Source organism: Columba livia, chromosome W (genome assembly GCF_036013475.1).
Source record: "Columba livia isolate bColLiv1 breed racing homer chromosome W, bColLiv1.pat.W.v2, whole genome shotgun sequence".
NCBI classification, from domain to species: Eukaryota; Metazoa; Chordata; class Aves; order Columbiformes; family Columbidae; genus Columba; species Columba livia.
Genome location: NC_088641.1, coordinates 20,675,892 through 20,703,030, shown reverse-complemented (window position 1 = coordinate 20,703,030; position 27,139 = coordinate 20,675,892). Strand labels below are relative to the sequence as shown.

At 42.5% G+C, this 27,139-nt stretch overlaps 1 protein-coding gene and 1 pseudogene across 1 annotated transcript; both read right to left on the bottom strand.

Moving 5' to 3' along the window:
• LOC135577012 (phosphatidylinositol 3-kinase regulatory subunit alpha-like) overlaps positions 1 to 10,313 on the bottom strand; it is an 80,038-nt pseudogene extending 69,725 nt beyond the window's left edge.
• Positions 818 to 26,964, bottom strand: LOC135577185 (uncharacterized). Its single transcript, XM_065045029.1, has 2 exons — positions 26,703 to 26,964; positions 818 to 5,342 (listed from the first exon to the last, which is right to left on the bottom strand). The coding sequence occupies exon 2, from the start codon at positions 5,190 to 5,192 to the stop codon at positions 2,295 to 2,297; it is 2,898 nt and encodes a 965-aa protein (XP_064901101.1). The 5' UTR covers positions 5,193 to 5,342; positions 26,703 to 26,964; the 3' UTR covers positions 818 to 2,294.
• Between the last annotated feature and the right edge of the window lie 175 nt (positions 26,965 to 27,139).

The window sequence follows — 27,139 nt, the reverse complement described above, 5'->3', positions numbered from 1 at the left end:
AAAAATTATTAGATAGTTACATGGTAAATGTGACTTCTCTTTTATCAATATGGAGATATGACATACTATATGCATAATATGCAAATTAGAAATAAAATTAATGACAAAAAGCCATTTTGCAATGTAAGTGTTCAGCTTTATACTGAAAATTATATATTTCATAATTGAGTGGGATATTTATTAACATAAGTTTATTTCTTAATAATGTTTCTGCAGCATTTAAAGTTTTAATTACTTATATGCAAATTGTGGAGTTGGTTTTAAACAAACCCATCAATTTTTATACCCACTTTATTTTTTCAGATATTAACAGAGCTGAAGTTCTTCATGACAAATGACTCCACAGTCTGCAGAAATGTATCTGTATTTAAATGTAACACAAAGAAAACAGAACAAATTACCTGCTGGTATTTAGATACTGGATACAGTAATTTTACATCCAGTTTAGGATTACACTGGGCTAGAGATTCATTCCAGTAGTGGTTTATTAGCTCAACCACAGAGCTGAAAGTTAACAGGTCAGAAAAGCCGTATTTCCCATCTCGGTGAAATATTTTGATGAATTTGTTGTTTCCTCCTTTCCTGCAAATAAAGTTTGTTGAAAAGTTAGGCATACTTCAAATACTATTTCCTAGGGAAATGCAGTATTGCATTTTACTGTGAAGTATTACAGACCTGGCGTAATGATCTTACCTTAGTGTGTGTAGTCCTCATGCATTTTGGTTGAAGCATCTCATACCAAAAAGGTACCATCAGCAGTGTCTCTGAAAAAAAAGGTCGTAGGTAGGCGCTGGGTAGAGACTCGAACTCTTGTGGGTTACTCTGAGCAGTATTTATTGTAGAAGATTCACAGGAACAGCAGCGTTGGGTCACCTCCTCAGAGAGTGACAATCATACAGCAGTATAACTAGTCATTATATAGGGTTCTAACAGGTATTATGCAACTAAACAAAATCTATCACTGTCTATCACTGTCGATATCTATCACTGTCGATATCCTCAGGTTCCTTCCGTTCCAGTGGTCTGCAGGTTCCACTTCTTCTTTCTTGGCAAGTACAGAACGACAGGTCATCAGTCGCAGGGCTAGCTTCTTTTGAAGTTCCACCTGTCTCATTTGTTATCCATAGTTCACCAGTCTAGCATAGAAATCAGCAACCCTAAGAATAGTATTTATCAATGTCTTAACTAAGGGTACATGCCGCGATGAAGAGACGGGGACGCAACTTGATGCAAGCAAAGTGTCCACTGGCCTACTGGCCGCGGAACTTGTGTCTGCACGTACAAAGCAAGCATAAGGTAACCACGCTCGTGATTCTGGGTAAGGACTGTACAGGGGACAAGCTGAGACTTTCAGCTTTAGCAGCACAGCTTATAACACTGATATAGGCCTAAAATCCTAATTTCCTATTTTCCTACAACAGTCCCCCATTTTCTCTTTAAAATTTCCCAATTTACTGATAACGATAATAAAGCTTCTGTTGATTCAAGAGATTACAGCAACAATTACAAAACATTGACATACATTGAATCAAAACAAAAATTATCACAAAGACAATTACAATGACAATGACAATCATCAAAATCTTCTTCACTAACGTTCCGAGATCAGGAAACCAGGAAGTCATCCATTGCCACAGGTCTGCGACACCCCAGTTAGTGTCATCTCGTTGAATTTGCTGCATGACATGACTAACTTTCCAGATTTTATCCACTTCAGTTATCAATTGCTTACTCTGATCGATATACATACAGCAACTGGAGTTTAGCATGGTACAGACACCTCCTTGCAAAGCTAACAGGATGTCTAAAGCCATTCGATTCTGTAAAACAATCTGAGATAGGTTACGCAATTCTTGAATTTCTGGTGTCACTCCTTGATACCAGTGCATATAATTTCTGATCCGAGTAAAACTGTTTTGCAGATAGAGCAAGTACTGCGTTACTGCCTCGTCCCCTTCCAGGAGGGCAGTTTTGGCAGACATAAAGGTAAATGGAACTGCCAAAACTCGCCCGAACAAAACTTCAGCAGGGCTGAGTTTAGTAGTAGCATGAGGAGTTGTACGAAGATCCCATAAAACAAGCGGTAATGCTTCAGGCCATTTGAGACCTGTGTCTGCAGTGACTTTTGCCAAACGATCTTTAATAGTGCGATTCATCCGCTCTACCTGACCAGAAGATTGTGGATGGTAGGGCGTGTGAAAGGCAGCCTGTATATCAAGAGCAACATAAACTTGCATTAGAACAGCAGCAGTAAAGTGCGGTCCCCTATCAGAATCAATAATTTCAGGGATACCCTACCTCGGAATGATATCACGAAGCAGGGTCTTAACCACAATTTTCGAATCGTTCTTGCGAGTAGGAAAGGCTTCCACCCAGTGCGAAAGTTGATCAACAATAACAAGAATGTACTTATATCCCATAGAAGGGGGGAGTTCTGCGAAATCAATTTGCAGTTTCTGGAAAGGAAAGTAAGCAGGCGGCCGCTTGCCAGGGACTGTTGTGACCTTTGTGACCCCATATTTCTTGCAAAGAGTACAAGAGTCAGTCAGGCGTTTTGCAGCACTGTAAACTCCAGGCGCTGCCCACAACTGTTGGATTTTAGAAGCTACAGTTTCAGGCCCCCCATGAGTACGATCGTGAATCCAGCGAGTTAGAGGAAGGACATACCTCATAGGCAATAAGGGTTTATCACCTAGTTTCCAGATGCCGTCCTGTTGCGTTGCTTCCCAGCGTTTCCATTTGTTGAGCTCTTCTTCATCCAGTTCATCATAAAGGGCAGGACCAACAGGAAAAGGAAGAAGGGTAGCAACCACAGTTGTAGCAGGAGATGCATCGTGGACTGCTGCCGCTCTCGCCGCGCAGTCGGCCAAGGCGTTGCCATGAGCGAAAGAATCAAGGCGTTTAGTATGAGCAGGAATGTAAATAACAGCAATTTCTCGTGGTTCCTGGATAGCGAGCAGCAAATCATGAATTAATTGTCCATGAGCAATAGTACGACCGGCGGAGGTCAAAAAAACGCGTTCCTTCCAAAGTGCGCCAACAGAATGACAAATGCCAAAAGCGTACTTAGAGTCTGTATAGATATTAACTCGGAGACCTTTAGCAAAAGTTGCAGCACGAGTCAAGGCAATTAGTTCTGCGGCTTGTGCTCCAAGCGCTGGAGAGAGAGGTTCAGCAAAAAGTACGTGATTTTCAGTGGCAACAGCAAAACCAGTAAAACGCTTACCATGCAGATAGTAACTTGATCCGTCTGTGAACAGGTTAAGGTCAGGGTGGGCGAGAGGAACATCTTGCAAATCTTCTCTGGTTTTAGAATAAGTGGTGACAAATTGCACACAGTCGTGTGGGTCATTGGAAAGGTGCACCTCAGGTAGAAGAGTAGATGGGTTTAAGGGTTTTGACCGTTTTAAAGAGATATTATCGGTCAGTAACAGGATGGCTTCGTATCGATGTGTGCGCTGCGGTGAGAGAGACTTGGTAGCATATCGGGTTAGTAAAAGTTCAACTTCATGAGGCACGGCAACAATCAATTTGTGACCCAGAACAACTGGGCGAACTTTTTCCACTAATTCCACAGCTGCTGCTACTGATCTAAGGCAATGTGGCGACCCTTTGATAACTGGGTCAAGAGCAACTGAATAATAACCCACAGGTCTTTCATAGGGTCCATGAGGTTGTACTAGGACCCCCTTTGCAATGCCACCCTTCTCGGTAGCATACAAAGTGAAAGGTTTAGAGTAATTTGGCAGGCCTAAAGCTGGGGCTGTGACTAAGGCTTGCTTCAAAGATGCAAAGGCATCGGACAATTCTGGCGTCCAGACAATTGGCTCTGGAGCTTTGTCCTTTGTAGTTTCAATAAGTGGTCTAGCTAGTTCGCTAAACCCTAAAATCCATGGTCGACAGAACCCAGCTTGGCCAAGGAAAGCTCTCATTTGTTTTTTAGTAACAGGTGGTGTAATTTGAAGAATAGCGTTGATTCTGTCAGGATCAATCTTTCGAACTCCTCCTGCTAAAACAAAGCCCAAATATTTTACCTCTGGTTCACAGAATTGTAACTTAGCTAATGAAGCACGATGACCCTTATGATATAGTCGAATGCAAAGGTGCTCTGTATCAATTGCACAGGCCTCCCGAGTTCGGCTAGCAACAAGCAAATCATCAACATATTGAATCAGTGCAGATTTGTTTGGCAATTCAATATCTTGGAGATCATATTTGAGAATTTGCGAAAACAAGGTAGGGGAAGCAGTAAAGCCTTGAGGGAGCCGAGTCCAAGTCAATTGGCGACCTTCCCAAGTGAAGGCAAACAAAGGTTGGCTTTCTTCTGCTACAGGAGCCTGTTGGCACTCTGTAACTTTTGACCAATTAGTCACTTTTTCATCACACTTTCGAATTGCTTCAATCAGATTATCAATTGCAACTAAATAGGTAGCTTTTTGGTCCTCCTCATGTAAATTCCAATTTGGATCTTGTTCTGGCCAGGGATTACGTCCCTGTGTCTGTTCAGCCAATTCTTTATCTTTAGCCAGGATCTTTTGTTTCTCCTCATGTGTAAATAATTCGGACAAAAGTGTTTGCATATCGTTCCAGCTGGGAGAGTAATCTCGGGCAATAGTTCGAATTATTTTAGAGCATCGCTCCGCGTCATCACGGAGTCGCGGCATTTTATCACGCCAGAGTAAAAGATCACCTGGTTTCCAGGGGTAATGTGTAGTTACCCTGAGAAGCGGTGGCTGGATGCCAGCATTACTACGACCAGCTCTGGGATTAGCCACATAGGATAAAGTCATAGGGAAAATACCTGCAGGTGAATCAGTTTTGAGCTTAGAATTGTCACTTATTTCATCATCCAGATAAGCAAGTAGTTGGTGTTTATTCATGCTCTTCTGGAGTAGTTTTCGTTTTCGTATATCAGCATAGTCAAACCACAAATACAAATAGTCCATTTGTTGGGGCTGGCGGTCCTCCAGGATTTTACGGAGAGACTGCAATTTAGTTTCTTCAAATGAGCCATAAATCGGCCACCGATCATCAAGGGAAGCCCCAGCCACTCTGCTTATAAAAGGCCAATCATCTTGGCAGAGGGCAATTAATCTTTTTATGTGCAACCCTGCGGTTCCTGACAATCTCCCCCAATTTGAAATCATTTCAGCCAAAGGAGTATTTTTAGGAACTGAGGGTCCAGCCCCCATCCTTGTAAATATATTTAGAGACTTGAACTCTAATAAAAATATAAAGAAAAGAAACAAATCGGGAGAACAGGAGAGACTCGAACTCACCTGTCCCTGGCCAGGTCCCGTTGTTTCAGTTTATGCTGCAGAGTCCCATCTGTGGGGTGCCAACTGAAAAAAAGGTCATAGGTAGGCGCTGGATAGAGACTCGAACTCTTGTGGGTTACTCTGAGCAGTATTTATTGTAGAAGATTCACAGGAACAGCAGCGTTGGGTCACCTCCTCAGAGAGTGACAATCATACAGCAGTATAACTAGTCATTATATAGGGTTCTAACAGGTATTATGCAACTAAACAAAATCTATCACTGTCTATCACTGTCGATATCTATCACTGTCGATATCCTCAGGTTCCTTCCGTTCCAGTGGTCTGCAGGTTCCACTTCTTCTTTCTTGGCAAGTACAGAACGACAGGTCATCAGTCGCAGGGCTAGCTTCTTTTGAAGTTCCACCTGTCTCATTTGTTATCCATAGTTCACCAGTCTAGCATAGAAATCAGCAACCCTAAGAATAGTATTTATCAATGTCTTAACTAAGGGTACAAAGCAAGCATAAGGTAACCACGCTCGTGATTCTGGGTAAGGACTGTACAGGGGACAAGCTGAGACTTTCAGCTTTAGCAGCACAGCTTATAACACTGATATAGGCCTAAAATCCTAATTTCCTATTTTCCTACAACAGTCTCGAAGTTTCTCATTTACTTCTTCTCTAAAATGAAAGCAGAAGTAACTAGTCATTTCAGCTACTTCTCACTCGTTTACCCTCTCACTGTGCTCTAAATTATTCTTTTTTAAAATAACTGCTTTTTATAAACCTTCTTGATCTCCGTATTAATAAATACATAGCTTATTTAACATTACTAGAGAACAATTGGGATATAAAAATGGTATATCCTATGTCCTCTCACTGCTGGAAAAAAAGTTATATTCATGAAAAGGTCTTTCTGCTTGTTCATACAAGCCTGCGTTAAAAATGTTGCTAATATATGGCACTTGTTAGTCTGGCGTGTTAACTATTGTGTCTAAAGTTGAGGTTCTGAATGAAAGACAAGAAGAAAATACTTATTTCTTGGTGTTGTTCTTTCATGCAAGCATTTCATATGGCTGTCTTAAAATAACAGAGCAATCACCAAACCATTTTACATATTACATTCTAATTGACTGCCAGCAACTTTTTATTCGTGTTTGGAATAAAATCAACTGCAATATGTTTGTGTTGGAAAATATCCTAAAAATAGCTCTTAGAACTATAATTTTTCTATACTTAAGAAGAATACATACACACAGGATAACAGCAAAAACATAAGAAATACATGTCTTGAGCTGATTTACCTTGAGATATCTACCCAATACCATTCAGCATCTTGTAATGACATGTTGTTATTCATGCTGTTGTTACTTAGAGTATTAGGTTTTGGTGGCTTAGGAGGCAGTGCTGCAGATGAAGGGGGAAGAAGTTGATTATAAATCATTGAAAACCTAACCATATATCCTTGAAATTACACATTATTACATGAATGAGGAAAAAAATAGATACAAAATAGATTTTTCCATCACTAGCAGTCTTTAAAAGACAATGGAGGAATCAAGATATTTTACTGAAAACAGTAAAATTAAACAAGAAAGATGTACTGTTTCAAAAAATGTTAGTCTTGCAATAATATATTTAAAGCAAAATATAGCACCATACTCATCTCCCCCGTGAAGAAAGCATTTGAGAAAAAAAAAATCGGAAGTTTGCTTTTACCTTCTTCCACTATCTACAGGTGAATATAAATAATAAAGCGTGTATTTTTTTTTTATCCTCTGTAGTGATCTTAGAGGAACATTGCTGCTTCCTCACCTAGAAGCTGAGTAACAAAAGATGCAAATCCACAGAAGTATTGTTTATTTTAAGAAGAATTTGGTTTTTGTGATCCTCAGCTATGATTTGCCAAAAAACACTTCAAGAAACCCGTCTGTGACCCAAATATCCCTTGTGTTAATCATTGTATTCTACAGAATAAATTGTGTTCCAGGACTGATTAAAAACCATATTTCCCTTTTATCAATGTCAAAGCTGCATACATATACCAGTGGGTGCCAGAAAAGATACTGCAGCACTCCTGACTTAGTAGCAAGGGGGAACTGGAATCAGGATTAAAAAAATCAACCCAGCTCTTTTAGTTCTCCAGTAAATACAACATTCCTTATGAACACCCCTGTCTGTATATTATGACCAGCTACAAAAGACAATGTTTTTAAAGTTGCAATGAATATCAAGAAAGTATAATTTTTTTATATGATATGAAAAACTGATGCAATATCATGTATTCATTTAATATTGCTAGATTTTAAAATATGTTTTTCCTCAAACAATCCAAAACAATGATTTGTAATCACTGTTTCAGGAAATAAAAGTGTTATTACAGCATTTCCTTTAGTCACAGTACGGAACAAAAATAGCAAAAATAATAATTAAAAAAATGCACATTTTAAATTATATAAATAGCAGAGCTAGAACTAGTCTTGACAGAATAAAATCAAACCAGAAACAGGTCAAGTCAGTAAAAATTCAATTAAGTAAACAGACAGATATTTCTATGGGTTACTATTCTAATTACTATACCCATGCACTCAAACACAATTCTAATTTATGGAAAAAAGGAAAAAATAAAAACTATTTGTATCAATGACATATGCACTAAGAATTTTTTCAGCAGCTATCGTAAAGACCAAAATGAATTAAGTCTTCTTAAGACTGCAGTTTTACCTGGTGGATCCATTTCTATGTAAAACATCAAGTCTGTGCCACAATTTATATCTGTCTTAGGACATTCTATATCCAATTCTTCCATATTCCAAACAGTATTGTACATTGAGTTTCACTGAGTAAGCTCAGATACATACTCTTTGCAATGGTGTATTGGAATTCATTTAAAAACCTATAAGGGGCTGCACTGTAACCTGTTACATCATAATCCTCAGCCAATCATGTTAAAAGAATGTCACTAGACCATTCCTGTTTCATCATTTTCTTCTACATTAATCTTAAAGCATTTTTAGTGTCTGAAAGAATCTACATTTAGCAGAACTGCAATATAAACCTGGTATTACAAAGAAAAGGACTGAGTGAGCTCTCCTTGCCTGTGCTCCCAGTTTGTTTTCCTGACTTTGCAGCATGGTACAGTCCAATCATGGCAGGATGACAAAAGGCTGATATGCTGCAGCACATACCTCTTACACACAGGCGCACACAACACATGCACACTCACAGGGCAGCTCCCTTTAGAGGTAGATCAGTCACTTTGTTTCATTCTCCTACACAGATACCTGAAGTTTACCATTCAAAAAGATGTAAAGGCTTGTGGACCTACTGTACATATTAAAGATGCAGAAGGGAAAGAGAGCATGACTCCGTGTGTGTGTATGCATATTTATTACATGCACATTATACACATACATACACACAGAGAGACATATATCTTCACATAATGAAATATGGATTATGTTTTTAAACTGCATGGATTTCTATAATTTTTATGGATGCACAGGTCTGATATACTTGATATTATTATATAAAATGTGCTTACTGCAGAGATGCCTTTTCCCCCTTATCAATTTTAATAAAATACAATTCCAATCGATTTGGATTAACTCATTTTGAAATCCAAAAATCAAATATTCTAATCTTACATACAACAGACTTTCCTTAACCATAGAAGAAAGATTTTGCTGAACATAAAAAGCCATTCTGTCAGGATACAACAAGATTTAGTCTGCCTTTTCACACTGTTTCTCTACCCTGTTCTCATTGAGATATTTTTCAAGCTAATTGTTTTTAAAAGCAAGAGTCCTTGTCACCATCTTCTTCCTCACTTGACATTACGCCATTGGTATTCTCCTACCATTTAGAAATATTCCTTCTTAACTTCCCCACATCACTGACTGTAACTTTTTCAAACCTCTTGGAAGAAAGACATACAGACTAGACTGTTAATTGCAGAGCAGAATGCTATGTAAAGCAATCCAAAAGCTTTATACTCACTATAATCTATGGGGGAAGAAAACCAGATACCAAAAATAACCACAGTAAAGAGTAGCTGTAGCAACTATCTGTTTACATGATAAGAAATCCCGGTGGGGCTCTATCTCATAAATATGAGGATACAAAGGATCCGAGGCCAACTATACTCCAACTGAAAAATAGATACTAGAAGCATATGAAGGGGTCCGAGCTGCTACGGAAGTGTTTGGTACTGAAACACAGCTTCTCCTGGCACCTCGACTGCTGGTGCTGGGCTGGATGTTCAAAGGGAAGGTTCCCTATATCCATCATGCAACCAATGCTATGTGGAGTAAACGGATTGCACTGATCACACAACTAGCTCGAATAGGGAGTCCCAATCGCCCAAGGATCTCAGAAGTGATTACAGATTGGACAGAAAGCAAAGACGGGATGTCGCCAGATGAGGAGGAAGTAACGTCCTGAAGAAGCACCACCGTACAGTAAACTTTCAGAGACTGAAAAGCAGTATGCACTGTTCACAGATGGATCCTGCCGTCTTGTAGGTAAACATCGAAGGTGGAAAGCTGCTGTGTGGAGTCCCACACAACGAGTCACAGAAGCCACTGAAGGACAAGGTGAATCTAGGCTATTTGCAGAAGTGAAAGCCATCCAGCTGGCTTTGGACATTGCTGAGCGAGAGAAGTGGCCAGTACTTTATACTTTATCTCTATACTGACTCATGGATGGTGGCAAATGCCTTGTGGGGGTGGTTACAGCAATGGAAGTGGAGCAACTGGCAGTGCAGACGCAAACCCATTTGGGCTGCCACACTGTGGCAAGACATTGCTGCCCGGTTAGAGAGCCTGCCTGTAAAAGTGCATCATGTGGATGCTCATGTGCCTAGAAGTCGAGGAACATCAAAACAATCAGCAAGCGGATCAGGCTGCTAAGATTAAAGTAGCTGAGGTGGACTTGGACTGGCAAAATAAAGGTGAACACTTCTTAGCTCGGTGGGCCCATGATGCTTCAGGGCATCAAGGCAGAGATGCAACATATAAATGGGCTCACCATCGAGGGGTGGGCTTAACTATGGACACTATTTCACAGGTTATCCGTGAATGTGAAACACGCACCAAAATCAAACAAGCCAAACGATTAAAGCCTGTGCGGTATGGGGGGCGATGGTTAAAGTATGGAGAGGCGTGGCAGATTGATTATATTATACTTCCACAAACACATCAAGGTTAGTGCTATGTGCTTACAGTGGTGGAAGCAACCATCGGATGGCTGGAAACTTATGCTGTACCCCATGCTACAGCCCGGAATACTATCTTGGACCTTGAAAAGCAAGTCCTTTGGCGACACGGCACGCCAGAAAGAATTGAGTCAGACAATGGTATTCATTTCAAAAACAGTCTTATAGACACTTGGGCCAAAGAGCATGGTATTGAGTGGGTATATTACATCCCATATCATGCACCAGCCTCTGGGAAAACTGAAATGTACAATGGTCTGTTAAAAAATAAAGGCAATGGGTGATGGAACCTTTAAAAACTGGGATTTGCATTTAGCAAAAGCCACTTGGTTGGTCAATGCTAGAGGATCAACCAATCGAGGTGGGCCTGCCCAATCAGAAATTCTACGTACTGTAGAAGGAGATAAAGTCCCTGTAGTGCACATGAGAAATATGTTAGGAAAGGCAGTCTGGGTTACTCCTGCCTCAGGCAAAGGCAAGCCCGTTCGTGGGATTGTTTTTGCCCAAGCACTTGGCAGCACTTGGTGGGTAGTTCTGAAGGATGGAGAAGTTCGATGTGTACCTCAAGGAGATTAGATTTTAAGTGAGAATTTTCAGTATTGAACTGCATGATGTTTATTGCTACATGATGCTATATGCCGTACTAGCAGTGTTCAGTAAGTGTTTTTCAGATCAAGACAGTAGTGATGAAACCAGAGCTAGCTTCTTCAAGTGGTGCCTGACAACTTCTTTGAAGTTGATGTCTTTAACCCACAAACCGTGGGCATGAGATGCACTAGATATACCATTTTTTCTTGCCCTGGAAGACTGCTGTGATAAGTGAAGCTTGAAGTCATTGATTAAATGAACTTAATGAACATTTCAAAAGGATGGCCCATGGACTAAGAGAATGATGAATTACACCTCTGTATATATGTGTATATGTATATATATACATATGTATATAGATAGTAGTAGTAATTAACTAGAATGTATTCATAAGACCTAAGCATGCGGTAAATGATATGAAATTAGGGCTGGAATGTGCTGATTTGACTGAAAATGGGTTAATTTTCTTCATTCAGTTAGAAACCTTTCTTTTTCATAGCTAGCATTCTCATTATTTGGACTTCGTTTGAGAACAATCAGATAACACCCCAGCACAGAGATAACGTTTTTAATTGCTCTGGTCTGAGAGCCAAGGGCATTCTGAGTGCTCTGCCCACAGGTGTGAGGAAGGGGGGCAGAGCTTGACTGATATCCGGACTGATCAATTAGAGTATTCCATCCCATTGGTGTCATGCTTTTGGACTTAAGAGTGGGGCTTTCCACTTTCTGGTCCCTTCTCCCTTCTTCCACTATTTCTTGCTCATGCTAACGAGGCGGGTGAATTTCGTCAGGACATTTAGCTTGGCCTTTTGCCATCCTGCAGAGGCCTCTGGGCTTTTCTGCCTTTTTCCTCTCTTTTTCTCTCTCTGGGGTTGGCTGTTCGGACCAGGTGTGGCTTGCTGGGACTGGCTGCTCAGTCGTGGACGGAGTTCGGATGGAATTGCCTTGAGTATCTTTTATTTCTGTTATATATATTTACTAGTAGTGTATTAGTATTTTGTTATTTTATTAAACCGTGTTTATCTCAATTCGAGTTTCTCCCTTCTCTTTTGATTCTCTCCCCTGTTGGGGGGTGGGGGAGGGGGTGAGCAAGCGTCTATTGTGGTTGTATTGCTAGCTCGACAGTACTGAAAGGCCCAAATAAGGTCTCCCTGGAGCCTTCTCTTCTCCAGGCTGAACAACCCCAACTCTCTCAGCCTGTCCTCATAGGAGAAGTGTTCCAGCCCTCTGATCATCTTGGTTGCCTTCCTCTGGACCCTTTCCAACAGATCCATGTCTTTCTTGTATTGAGGGCTCCAGAGCTGGATGCAGTACTCCAGGTGGGGTCTCACCAGAGCAGAGTAGAGGGGCAGAATCTCCTCCCTCAACCTGCTGGCCATGCTCCTTTTGATGCAACCCAAGATTCGATTGGCCCTCTGGGCTGCAAGCGCATATTGTCAGCTCCTGTCCAGCTTTTCCTTCACCAGTACCCCCAAGTCCTTCTCTATAGGGATACTTTCAATCCCTTCATCCCCCAGCCTGTATCTATACTAGGGGTTGCCCCGACTCAGGTGCGGGACCTTGCACTTGGCCTCGTTGAACCTCACAATGTTCGCATGGGCCCACTTCACAAGCTTGTCCAGGTCCCTCTGGATGGCATCCTGTCCCTTGGGCATGTCAACTGCACCACTCAGCTTGGTGTCATTCGCGGACTTGCTGAGGGTGCGCTCGATCCCACTGTCTGTGTCACTCACTGATTAAGTTATTAATTGTACTGGTCCCAGTGCAGACCCCTGAGGGACAGCACTTGTCACCGGTGTCCATCCAGACATTGTGCCATTGACCACTACTCTCTGGGTGCTACCATCCAGCCAGTTCCTCATCCACTGAACAGTCCACCCATAAAATCCATATCTCTCCAATTTAGAGAGAATGATGTTGAGGGGACCATGTCAAAGGCTTTACAGAAGTCCAGATAGACGATATCCGTAGCCTTTCCTTTGTCCCCTGATGGGGGCAGAAAACCAGATACCAAAAATAACCACACTAAAGAGTAGCTGTAGCAACTATCTGTTTACATCATAAGAAATCCCGGTGAGGCTCTATCTCATAAATATTCATTAAAAAAATTAACACAATTTCTATCCTTCCCAAATATTTCACTCACATCTACCCTCCCTCTGTGCCCCTCATCAGCTTACCCCCTTTAGACAAGCATTAACATATAAGAACGTCTGGAGTACCAACAGCTACCAAGAAATGTATGCTAGTTTGCTTTATATGTTAACAAGCTTAAATTAATTTTGAAGTAGATTCTCCCCTCCCTGTTTAGATAGACATGCTCCAAAGATTCCTTCAATTTCCAAAATAAAATAGGATACTTAAAATCATTCCAGACACAAGTCCAAACACTGAACTTGGAGGTTTAGCCCACCTGCTATCCAAACAGTTGAGTTGCCAAGGTAATGATATAAATTAGGTTATAAAGATTTCCTACAAAGACTACATTGCTGCATTTAGGTCTCATATGGGATCAGTAAGATTTTTTTTTTTTTTTTTTTTTTTTTTTTTTAATTCCATTGAATAAAGGCTTTCAGGAAAAATTACTTCTCCAGGGTTTCACTGGTGGCTGAATTCTGGACTGCCCACAGTTGTATAATCAGTTTAGTGCTCAGCCCAGACTAGCCTAGCTTGCAGGCATGAAAAGACAGGAGGCAGATGAGCAATTCCCCATTCCCTGTATAGCCTAGAGAGGTACTGATGTACTTGACTTTCATTCACATATCTTAAGACCATGAAAGACCTGGTAATCAGTTATATTAAAATACTTTCATGAGGTGATAAAGAAAACACAGAAATAGAAAATCACTCACTTTGTAAATTATGCATTGCAAATGCTCACCCTTGTAATACAGCCTGAAAATACAATCCAGTATTCTGAAAAGTTAATTGGTTTCCTCTTATAAAAATCTTGATTTAAAAAAAAAAAAACAAAAACAAAAAACACAACAAAACTCCTTTGAGTAGGAAGTTTCTCTGAAGCGACTAAGCAAAAAAAATTTCTGAAAAAATAGATTGCTATGCTTTCCAACCAACGTTCCATAAAAATATCTAAAAAAGCAGTAACCTGCAGTGAGAAAATCCAAGTCTTCTCTCTCTTATTAACTGCTTAAAGCTCTGTGCTGTGCAGAAGGTATTTAGTCTTATTCTGGTTCATCATTAAAATGTGAACCTGACTTTAGTACTGTACAAAAACCCAAACCAACCAACCAAACAAACAAAAAATAAACAAAAGAACCAACCAGCCAACCAAAACAAATGAGCAAAAAAAAACCCCAAAAAACAAAAACCACCACCCTCGGTAGCTTGCATATCTCTCACAGATAAAGATCTCAGTTTCATGATTAACTTGAGCAAGTTCAAATATTTGCTGAGCATGAGATTTCATAGAATCATTTTGGTCGGAAGAGACCCTTAAGATCATTGAGTCCAACCATAACCTAAATCTAACACTAAACCATGTCCCTAAGAGCCTCATCTATACACCTTTTAAACACCTCCAGGAATGGTAACTCCATGGTAACCACTTCCCTGGGCAACCTGTTCCACTGCTTCACAACCCTTTCTGTGAATAAATGTTTCTTAATATCCAATCTGAACCTTCCCTGGCACAACTTGAGACCATTTCCCCTCGTCTTATCACTTGCTAGTTGGGAGAAGAGACCGACACCCTCCATACTACAATCTCCTTTCAGGTAACTGTAGAGTGATAAGGTCTCTCCTCAGCCTCCTTTTCTCCAGGCTAAACAGCCTCAGTTCCCTCAGCCACTCCTTATAAGACTTGTGCTCCAGACTCCTCACCAGCTTTGTTGCCTTTCAGGTGGGGAAGGGGGAGCCAGATTAAAAGTAAAAGTTGTTATCAGCTAACAGGTGGCCAATGCAGGGCTAACTTTCTCATTTTAGCTAAGTAAATGAGAAGACCATTGTAAGAGGCTGTCACTGGCTGCTGAGTGCGGTATTAAAGTTGAGAAAAGCACCATGAACAGCAAAATACAGGAAGTGGCTAGCTAACTAACTGCAGAAAAAAAAAACAACCCAGAATCAAAATCTTCCTTGAAAAGAGCAGTATCTCTCAGAGCAGCCCTGTACAAGCAAAATAGCCTGCTTGCAAGCACAGCATCACCTCCTACACACTCATGCTGGATCACAAATAGAGCTGATGCTTAAAGATCCTTAGCGTGAAACTTTGAGGAATTTTATCCATTTTGCATAAACTGAAAGTAGTAGAAAAAACACCTGTTTGTATCCATGGTGTTTTCCATTACGTCAGGGTTGTTCATTTCCTGGGCAGGCAGGCGGGAAAAGGGACTGTACAGAGAGAGAATAGGTTAGGTTAAATATATTTTCCTTGCCTGAGTGTTCGATAGGGATAAGACTCGCTAAAGGAACAGAAGAGCAACTGAAGAACCTGCTCCACTTTGCCTACAGAAGTTAACTTTTTTGCCAGCTATAATTCTACAAGGAAATATATCCAAAATGAAAGGAGAAACAGACCACAGAATCACAGAACAATTTGGGTAGTCCAACCCCCTGCAATGAGCAGGGACATCTTCGACTAGATCAGTTTGCTCAGAGCCCCGCCCAGCCTAGCCTTGATTGTTTCCAGGGATAGGGAATCTGCCACCTCTCTGGGCAACCTGTTCCAGTATTTTACCACCCACATAATAAGAAATTTCTTCCTCATGTCTAGACTGAATCTCCCCTCCTTCAGTTTAAAACCATTACCCCTTGTTCTGTCGCAACAGGCCCTGCTAAATGGTCTGTCCCCATCTTTCTTATAGTCCCCTATTAAGTACTGAAAGGCCCAAATAAGGTCTCCCTAGAGCCTTCTCTTCTCCAGGGTGAACAACCCCAACTCTCTCAGCCTTTCCTCATAGGGGAGGTGTTCCAGCCCTCTGATCATCTTGGTGGCCCTCCTCTGGACCTTCTCCAACAGGTCCACGTCTGTCTTGTACTGAGGGCTCCAGAGCTGGATGCAGTACTCCAGGTGGGGTCTCACCCGAGTGGAGTAGAGAGGCAGAATCTCCTCCCTCAACCTGATGGCCACACACCTTTTGATGCAGTCTTCTGGGCTGCAAGTGCACATTGCCAGCTCATGTCCAGCTTTTCATCCACCAGTACCCCCAAGTCCTTCTCCGCAGGGCTGAGGGTGCACGCGAACCCACTGTCTATGTCACCGATTAAGACATTAAACAGTACTGGTCCCAGTACGGACCCCTGAGGGACAGCACTTGTCACCGGTGTCCATCCAGACATTGTGCCATTGACTACTACTCTGTGGGTGCGACCATCCAGCCAGTTCCTCATCCACTGAACAGTCCACCCATAAAATCCATATCTCTCCAATTTAGAGAGAACGATGTTGAGGGGACCGTGTCAAAGGCTTTACAGAAGTCCAGATAGACGATATCCGTAGCCTTTCCTTTGTCCACTGATGTAGTTAAACCATCGTAGGAGGCCACTAGGTTGGTCAGGCAGGTCTTGCACTTGGTGAAGCCATACTGGCTGCCTCTAATCACCTCCCTGTCCTCCATGTGCCTTAGCATAGCTTCTAGGAGGGTCTGTTCCATGATCTTCCCCGGCACAGAGGTGAGGGTGACAGGTTGGTAGTTCCTGGGGTCCTCCTTTCTAACCTTTTTAAAAATGGGTGTGATGTTTTCCTTTTTCCAGTCACCAGGTAATTCACCTGACTGCCATGACTTCTCAAATATCATGGAGAGTGGCTTGGCAACTACATCAGCCAGTTCCCTCAGGACTCTGGGCTGCATCTCATCAGGTCCCATAGACTTATGTATGTTCAGGTTCCTCAAGTGGTCATGAACCTGATATTCACTTACAGTGGGAGGAATTTTGCTCCCCCAGTCCCTGTCTTGCAGTTCATTTTCCACTCGAGAAGCGTGGGAAGAGAGCTTGCCAGTGAAGACTGAGGCAAAGATGTTGTTGAGTACTTCAGCCTTCTCCTCATCTGTTGTTTCCAGTTTACCAGTCTTGCTCATCAGGGGGGTACACTTTCTTTGACCTTCTTTTTCTGGTTGACATACCTGTAGAAGCCCTTCTTGTTATTCTTTCTGTCCCTTGGCAAGTCCAGCTCCAGTTGCACCTTGGCCTTCCTGATCCCATCTCTGCACAACCAGGCAGTGTCCCTATACTCTTCCCAGGATACCTGTCCCTGCTTCCACTGCCTGTACATTTCCTTCTTGCCCTTTAGTTTGACCAGCAGGTCTTGACTCAGCCATGCCGGCCTCTTGCCCTCCTTGCCCAGTTTATTAGACCTGGGGATCGAGAGCTCTTGTGCTTTATGGAAAGAGTCCTTAAAGATCTGCCACAAGATTTAATTCAGAGAAAGAAAGGGATTTCCTCCCACTTGTTGGAAACACTGAGAACTTCTAGTAGCTGTGTTCCTTGAGATCAGCTCGTGCTCCTTACGGCAGTCTAAACGTCACTGAAGATTTCACCTCCCGAACACTTCACCTACCATAATCCCCCTATGCTACAAAATACCAATCCCACTTGCACCTCATAATGAAATCCCAAATATCTGCAGTACGTTTTTGATGTTTTAAAGTTTATTGATTACCTTCACCTATAACAGTTCCTTGCTTTTCTGGTCTTAGCCTTTGCCTACTTGAAAAATTGTCAGATCTATACATAATCTAAAGCAGCACAGTCATAAAGGTATGGCCTACTTCAAATGGAGATGGTAACTGACGTTTCTGAACTAATGACAATACACAAGAGAAGAAGAAAAATCCAATTTCTGACAGTAAACGATATGCCTCTTATTTACTGTTAAAATTACAGAAGGGTTTGATAACACTTTTTACTTTATAGGGCTACAATACAGAAGCATATTCTCAAAGGAAATAAGACAAATCAAAACTGGTTCACTTAATTGTTTATCATTTTTAAAAGCACCGGTACTCACACAGAGATAAAAGATAAGACTTTGTTCTCAAGTCCATTTTTTTTTTTTTTTTTTTGGATTCCAGTGCCTTGTGCAAAAATGAGTTCCTAATCATCCTGCAGAAGGGAATCATGTTTCTTGTAAAAAAAGATGCTGATATGCACACACCTGCATTTTCATACAATTTCCCCATCTTAACTTTTATTTAAATTTAAATTTCAAAACTTTGAGTGGTGCCCATTGAATCTATAGATTTGTATTTGCAGAAAGTTAGCAGCCTACAACTTTTTGCAGTCATACTCACAGTGTTCTCTCTATAAAGTCATTTGTTTCTAAAAAGAAATGTACGAAGCAGGAAGAGAACTGATTAGGTTTGACAGGCTTGCATGTGTGTTACACGTACTTACAAATACACATTAATCCGTAAAAAAATCGAATAATGTTCTACATATTTCAGTTTTACCACATGCTTTCAATTAGGTTCTGAGAAACATAAAGCATACACTACTGTCAAAATCTAAACCAAGAATACAGCATTTCTAGCTGCGGTGATTAACAAAGCATTTTGCTCTTCATTAAACTAGATATAAAACCTGATTTTTATTAGCTTAGAAGGGGAGCCCTCTGCTGGGTGAGGTGTGGATGCGCAATATCACAGAATCACAGAATGTTAGGGATTGGAAGGGACCTCAAAAGATCATCTAGTCCAATCCCCCTGCCGGAGCAGGAACACTTAGATGAGGCTACACAGGAAGGCGTCCGGGCGGGTTTTGAATGTCTCCAGAGAAGGAGACCCCACAACCTCCCTGGGCAGCCTGTTCCAGTGCTCCACTCCCTTAATCATCTTCGTGGCTCTGCGCTGGATTCTCTCAAGCAGTTCCCTGTCCTTCTTGAACTGAGGGGCCCAGAACTGGACACAATATTCCAGATACAGTCTCACCAGGGCAGAGTAGAAGGGGAGGAGAACCTCTCTCCACCTACTAACCACACCCCTTAATACACCCCAGGATGCCATTGGCCTTCTTGGCCACAAGGGCACAGTGCTGGCTCATGGCCATCCTGCTGTCCACCAGGACCCCCAGGTCCCTTTCCAACACTGCTCTCTAACGGGTCGCTCCCCAACTTATACTGGAACCTGGGGTTGTTCCTGCCCAGATGCAAGACTCTACGCTTGCTCTTGTTATATTTCATTAAATTTTTCCCCGCCCAACTCTCCAGCCTGTCTAGGTCTCGCTGGATGGCAGCACAGCCTTCTGGCGTTGTAGTTACTCCTCCCAGTTTTGTGTCATCAGCAAACTTGCCGACAGTGCACTCTATTCCCTCATCCAAGTAATTGATGAATATATTGAATAGTACTGGTCCCAGTACTGACCCTTGAGGCACTCCACTAGATACAGGCCTCCAACTAGACTCTGCCCCTTTTGCTTGATGGAAAGCAAAAAAATCTGCCACCTCTGTTCTGCTCCCTTGTCTCTGAGGGCAGTTCCCAGGGGGAAGAGTTTGAAGTTGACTTTCTTAAAATTCAGGGTCCTGACTTTACTCTTTACCTGTCTGACATCCCTCAGGACTGCTAACTCCACGAACATGTGATCACTGCAGCCCAATCTGCCTCCAATCCTGATGTCACCAATTAGCTCACTTGTATTGGTCACCGTCAGGTCCAGTATTGCATCCCCCCTGGTAGGGCTGCCTATTACCTGGATTTGGAAGTTATCCTCAATGCACTCCAGGAGTCTCTTGGATTGCCTACAGCTCACTGTGCTACTTTTCTAGCAGATGTCGGGGTGGTTGAAGTCCCCTAGCAGGACAAGACCCTGCGAGTGTGATGCCTTCTGTAGCTGGAGGAAAAATGATTGTTCTGATGTTGCAGGCAACTCATGTGAACTACCCTCAAAAACAGGGACTCATAAGCCTGTTAGAAAAATCAGGTCAGTTTAAAATGAATGCATTCCTCTTCATTCTGTTCTCAACAGGGTACTGTTTTTTTGGAAGGATTCTCCATTTTGGAGTTAAATGAGACATCCTTTCTTGTCTTGGCACGGCCCACATTAAAAGAAAACAAACATATCCTTTAAAAAGATAAAATAAAAAGAGAGGGAGGTGTTCCCTTCTGGTAGAGTCAAATAAAGGTAACTTGGGTTCGTTTTTTTGGCAAGATGATGACCAAGGGATTCCTCTGGAGCACAATAACAAAAATAGACATGCAAGAGTTCCTTTTTTTTTTTTTTTTTTTTTTTCTTCCCAATATGATAGCAGGAAAACAACCAAGGATATACCTGACCTTTTGACAGAATAGCAGCCAGTTCCCAGTTCTTGCTGGCCAGTGTGGAAGAAGGGCTTACACCTTCTAGCCAGTAGCCTTTCAGCCTCACAAATCTCCACCTGTTTCTTAGTGAGTCATAGCTAGAAGACCTTTTCTCATGGTTAATCACATCTTGTACAAGTCAGGGAGATATTTTTATTTCTTTATTGCATCTTATAATCAACATTCTGAAACAACTGAGTGATTGTAGCTTTAAGTTCTATCAGTACATATGTGGAAATACAGATAGATGTATAGATAGATAGTGCCATTATAATTTCAGATGTGGATGGGTTAATTAGAAGACTGGCTAACTTTTTTGGCAGGAGCAGGATGGTAGAAAAACTGTTTTGGGTATTTGTGTGTGTGTGATCTGTAGAAACTCTGTATACATGCAACACTTAAATATACAACAGATTAGTATTTGTCGGTATGCTCATTTATACACTCAGTACTCCCCTGAGTTCCGAGGTAGTCAACTTCAGCAGTGATCCTGCTCCCCATGAATTTTCTACAGGGAAATCAGAGAATGTCCACAGCATGTTCCCCTATGCTGGAACAGGCCAGTGTAGGGCAGCTGTCCAGTGGCAGATGCAAGGAAGGGAAGCAGCTGGTCAAACTGCTCCTCGCTCACGTCTGAGTCTTTGTAGAGGACATAAAAAGATCTTCTGCCTCCCCAGCTTCTTCCCTGGAACAACAGCTTTCATTTGATCGCATGGGTTAAAAATCATGGGGAACATGTCAGTCCTTAACTGGACGCATTTATTTTTCTTTGTACAACCCCTCTCCAATTTAGGCTTTCCAAAGCAAGTTGCAAAATATTTTTGTGGTTATTTCAGCCTCTTCTGCTCATCTTCACTCTTTCACAACATAATCCTTATTTTCAAGAGGGACACATTTTTCTTTGTTTTAGACCCCAAGAAACTCTTTAACCTCGTAGGTTTGCATGGAGGTTGCAAAAGGTTTTCTCTGAGTCGAAGTGCTTAGAATTAAGTTGGGTTTTCTTAAAGAGAGGATTTGCATGTTGCTTTTACCTTCTTTGCAAATGAATACTCCCAGTGCAGACCAAAATTCTGTTCCATACCTCCCTACCCTGACTTCTTTGGCTTGCAAACTAGATATAAAACCTGATTTTTATTAGCTTAGAAGGGGAGCCCTCTGCTGGGTGAGGTGTGGATGCGCAATATCACAGAATCACAGAATGTTAGGGATTGGAAGGGACCTCAAAAGATCATCTAGTCCAATCCCCCTGCCGGAGCAGGAACACTTAGATGAGGCTACACAGGAAGGCGCCCGGGCGGGTTTTGAATGTCTCCAGAGTAGGAGACTTCACAACCCCCCTGGGCAGCCTGTTCCAGTGTTCTGTTACCCTAACTGAGAAGAATTTTCTTCTCAAATTTAAGTGGAACCTCTTGTGTTCCAGTTTGACCCCATTACCCCTTGTCCTACCGTTGGTTGTCACCGAGAAGAGCCTGGCTCCATGTGGCAGAATGCAAACCCCCCTCTCTCCCCTCCCTCCTTCATTATGGAAGGAGGAGACACATCTCCCTCTCTCTCTGCTGTTTGAGGCTAACAGCTTCTTCTGTTTGGCCCCAGAGCACCCTGGCCAGGGCCATTAGGAGAAGGGAGTGCCAAGGCGCCAGGGAGCCGCTGGGCTCCCGGGCCAGTGTGGGGGATGTTTGGAGGCTTTAGGGGCACCCCCACAGCCAGGGTAGGGGTGCAGAGAAGCTTCTGGAATGCCTACAGTCAGATCTGATCAGCCAATATAAAACAGGACTCTCCGCCTCTTGTCGCGGGTCTCTTGGAGCACGAGCGAGATGCTGCTGCTGAGAGCCCCCCCCCCAGGATGGAGACTCTGCTTGCCTTGCTGTCACGTGTGTGAGTAAAATTTCTCCTCGCAGGATTGCGAGTGTATTTACTTTCTGTGCACATATGCACGCATACTTTCCATGCTCAATATGAGCACGTGTAAAATTAATCCTCGCATAATCGCGGGTGTATTTTTCTCCCGTGCTTCCACATAAGCACGTGTAACTTTCTGTGCACATTTGCACACGTACTTTCCATGCTTAATACAAGCACGTGTAAAATTAACCCTCACAGGATTGTGAGTGTATCTCCTTTCCGTGCACATTTGCACGTGTACTTTCCGTGCTCAATACGAGCACGTGTATAAATTAACCCTCGCAGAATGGCGAGTGTATTTTCCTCCCGTGCTTCCACATAAGCACGTGTAATATTCCGTGCCCATTTGCATGTGTATTTCTCCTCGCAGGATTGCGAGTGTATTATAAATTTACTAAATTTACTAAATTTACTGAAAATATTTACTAAAAATATGGCTTAGGCTGCTAGCACCACATGCATATCTCCTCTCCCTGATTACACTCATATACTCCTATCACAATCAGCAGAGGATAGGATGCTCTTTCGATCTGAAGCAACACAGAACTCATGGCATCAACTCTTGTTCATTTTGTTAATATCTGCAATTACTAAAAATGAAGAGAACGGTTTGAGCTTGTTTCCTTTGTCCCTTTGGCAACATATCATGTAGTCAGTTTCATTTTTTCCCTCAGGGATCCGTATTTGGATGAATATGTTTAATACCTTCATCAATGACACAGACAGTGGGATCAAGTGCGCCCTCAGCAAGTCTGCAGATGACACCAAGCTGAGTGGTGTGGTTGACATGTCCGAGGGATGGGATGCCATCCAGAGGAACCTGGACAAGCTTGAGAAATGGGCCCATGTGAACCTCATGAGGTTCAACAAGGCCACTTGAAAGGTCCCGCACCTGGGTTGGGGCAACCCTCAGTATCAATACAGGCTGGGGGATGAAGGGATTGAGAGCAGCCCTGCAGAGAAGGACTTGGAGGTACTGGTGAAGGAAAAGCTGGACATGAGCTAGCAATGTGCACTTGCAGCCCAGAAGGCCAATCGTATCTCAGGCTGCATCAAAAGGAGCATGGCCAGCAGGTTGAGGGAGGTGATTCTGCCTCTCTACTCCACTCAAGTGAGACCCCACCTGGAGTACTGCATCCAGCTCTGGAGCCCTCAGTACAAGAAAGACATGGACCTGTTGGAGAAAGTCCAGAGAAGGGTCACCAAGATGATCAGAGGGCTGGAGCACCTCTCCTATGAGGAAAGGCTGAGAGAGTTGGGGTTGTTCAGCCTGGAGAAGAAAAAGCTCCAGGAAGACCTTATTTGGGCCTTTCAGTACTTAAAAGAGGCCTATAAGAAGGATGGAGACAGACTTTTTAGAAGGGCATGTTATGACAGGACACAGGGTAATGGTTTTAAACTGAAGGAGGGGAGATTAGGGCTAGACATGAGGAAAAAAGTTTTTAGAATGAGGGTGGTAAAATACTGGAACAGGTTGCCCAGAGAGGTGGCAGATGCTCTATCCCTGGAAACAATCAAGGCCAGGCTCATATATAAGCTGAGTAGGGGAGCAAAGAAAACCAGATTCGTCTGATCACAAAATCTGTATAGTGCTTTAAAGAAGAGAACTGTACTTGCCACGTTGAAGAATTTGTCTTAATTCTGCTGAGCTGCTTGAGCCTTGTATTGCATACAAAGTTGAGCACTCCAGATCTTCAAAACAAAATTGATGTAATACATTAACATTCCAGTTACTGTTGCCATAAAACAATATACTTCTGTTTTCTTTAAATAAGTACTTACAGTATAAATTAGCAACATTACACCTTCAGCCTGCCCCACCTTCCCAGGTGCCTATACATAACAGGTATGAGACCCTGAAATTGGAGGGGCAGACAGCTGATGCTGCTCATAAAGACCCTTCTGGGAAGGAGGGGTCCTCTAGGCAACCTACACCCCACATGAAACCCATCAAACTCATTAAAACCACACATGTAAAGACAAAAAGTAGGGTAGCTGTCATAGGGGACCTCCTCCTGAAGGAAACAGAGAGCCTGGTATGTTGACTTGACCCAACCCACAGGGAGGTCTGCTGCCTTCCTGTGGGCCAGGGTAAGAGATGTGGCTCAATAACTCCCCAAGTTGGTAAGGTCCTCTGACTATTACCCGCTATTAGTCCTTAATTTTGGCAAGGAAGAAGTAGGAAAAATAAGTCTTAAGGCAATCAAAAGGTATTTCAAAGCCCTGGGGTGGCTGATCAATTGCTCAGGTGGTTTTTTTTCCTCCATCCTTTCAGTAGCACACAGGAATACAGAATGGAACAAGCAGGCTCAAATAATCAACACGTGGCTCCGACAGAACTTTGGGTTTTTTGACCATGGGATGGTCTGTTCTTCACCAGGTCTTCTGACATCTGATGGGATGCACCTCTCACAGAAGGGGAAAAGAGGCTAGCAAGGCTGATTGACAGGGCTTTAAACTAGATGGGAAGGGGGGGGTACCAGGCCAGTCAGTGATGAGCAGCGGGATGGCACACCAAAGCTTGAGGAGATGCATGACAGTGAGATTCTTCAGACTGCACCACGAGGTGAAGGGCACAATCAACCACACTTGTCCTTCTACAGTAATGCGTGCAGCACAAGGAAAAAGCAAGAGGAACTAAAAGCCTTGGTTCGTGTCACGTCCTGCCCTCAGGTATGAGCGGGGGGGAGAAGTGACTCAGGTTCATAGGTCCCCCTCAGTTGGAAAACACTGCACACAGTACTTAAGGTTCACAAACAAAATTTACCCTTGCAGAATCGTGAGTGTACACTTTCCGTACTCAATACGAGTACGTGTATCCTTTTAAAATAATCCCACACCGTGTTCAGGCAAGTGTGCACTCTTCCCGGACTCAGGGGCAGCTCCGGAATTGTTTTGGGTGAAGCCATGTGCATGCACACTGTGGACCTCCTGAATTATTAGTTGCTGCCCCTTAATAATTTTCCTCAACTGATATCCGAACTTGTATTCAAGTCACTTTTGGAGTGCTAAAACCCTGTTTCTCACCGATTTAATAAAAGTTGTTTTGGACCCTGTTGTTCCTTAATGAATACTCCCAGTGCAGACTGAAATCCTGTTCCATACCTCCCTACCCTGACTTCTTTGGCTTGCAGATGGTGATGTAAAAATAGCCATTTGTTCATGCTGGCTTTTCATTAACACGATCTTTGTTGTTCTTTTCAATTATTTTTTAACACTTTCTATAAACAGATTTTAGTTACATGAATTATCTACAGCCTTTCCCTCATCTACTAGGTGGGTCACCTTGTCATAGAAGGAGATCAGGTGTGGTGGATGCACTCAGTCTCCCCCCAGCCAAACTGTAGGAACGACATAAGGACTCAGCAAAACACGTCGATTCGATGTGAATCACGCTAAGCCATTTATTACAGAAACAAGTCTCCTTATATACGTAACTATATTCTAATCACGCATCCACGCTCCAAGCATGGATTCGCTAAATGAGTATCGTGGGCTGTCCATGCGCTGGAGTCTCACTGATGATACGTCCGATGATTCACACCACGCCAGGACCCCGGTGATGGAGGAACGCCCCTCTCTCTCACAGCAGATTCTGTTCTCAGCTTCTCTAAGAGGCCTTGAGATTCCTTTGAGCCTGACTAATTCAGCAACAAATCTTTATCTATCAAAACCCGTCCACACCAAACCAGCAGCAGTTTGGACCAGGCTCCAGAGGAGGTAAGGGCCTGAGCCATAGCCAGGTTGGTCAAACAGGACCTGCCTTTCATAAACCCATGTTGACTGGGTCTAATTGCATGCTGGCCTGCTCAGGGTTCAGCTCTGATGATGTCTGTCTTGGGCCCCCTCTGGGCTCCTCAGCTTATTGAGTGCCCTCCTCTATTTAGAAGCAGAAATTAATCTTATTTTAGTACATTCTTGCTTGTTTCTTATTTTAATGTTTCTGCTTATCTCACAACTCTTTGAAAGAACGATTGAATAAACAGGTGGGTTTCCCATCTCTTCCTTGTTTTTTGGGGAGGTTTTCTTTTGCAAAACAATTCAGGCATTATATGCGGCATTATATAGGAGTGAACTACATGCCAGAATATATTACGCTTATTAAGGAAAAAAATATTAACTCTTACAGGTTTTCTGCCGAGAGAAAAATTCCATCAGAGTTCCAAACCCGAGCGGACGGAGGAAGGAATGCGGTCGACCCAATATGAGTGATAAGCATACCTCGCTTTTCTAAAAAGCTTTGTAATAAATCTAGGGCTACTTCTAAATCCATTTCTCTGTTATTCATCATTTTAACCCGTTTCTCCGTTATTCATCACTTTTAATCCGTTTCTCTGTTATTTATCACTTTTAACCCGTTTCTCTGTTATCTATCACTTTTAATCCGTTTCTCTATTATCTATCACTTTTAATCCGTTTCTCTGTTATCTATCTCTCCGTTATTCATCATTTTTAATCTATTTCCCCGTTATTCATCATTATAGTACGGTACCTCTTGCTAAATTAAGAGACCTCTTGCAGCCCTTGTTTCCTGTAGCCCAGCACTGGCGAACTTCAGTCGGTTCAGGCTTCGGAGACGACACACCGCAGCACAGTGTTCGGTCGCTCTTGCCCGCCGGTCGCTGCTCTCCCGGCGCCTTTTGCTTCTATCCGCCGCTTCGGATCGTCGGTTCGGGCGCCAATTGCCGAGAGAAAAATTCCATCAGAGTTCCAAACCCGAGCGGACGGAGGAAGGAATGCGGTCGACCCAATATGAGTGATAAGCATACCTCAACTTTATTGAGACACTAAGCTGGTTTATATAAGACTTACAGTAATTATGCCTACTTGTCATCTATTAATTGGATAGCATACAATAATTATGCCTACTCGTCTTCTATTAATTGGATAGTATACAATAATTATGCCTACTCGTCTTCTATTAATTGG

Coding starts and splice junctions, on each gene's coding strand:
- LOC135577185 (XM_065045029.1), bottom strand. CDS start 5,192: ATGGGGGCTGGACCCTCAGTTCCTAAAAATACTCCTTTGGCTGAAATG.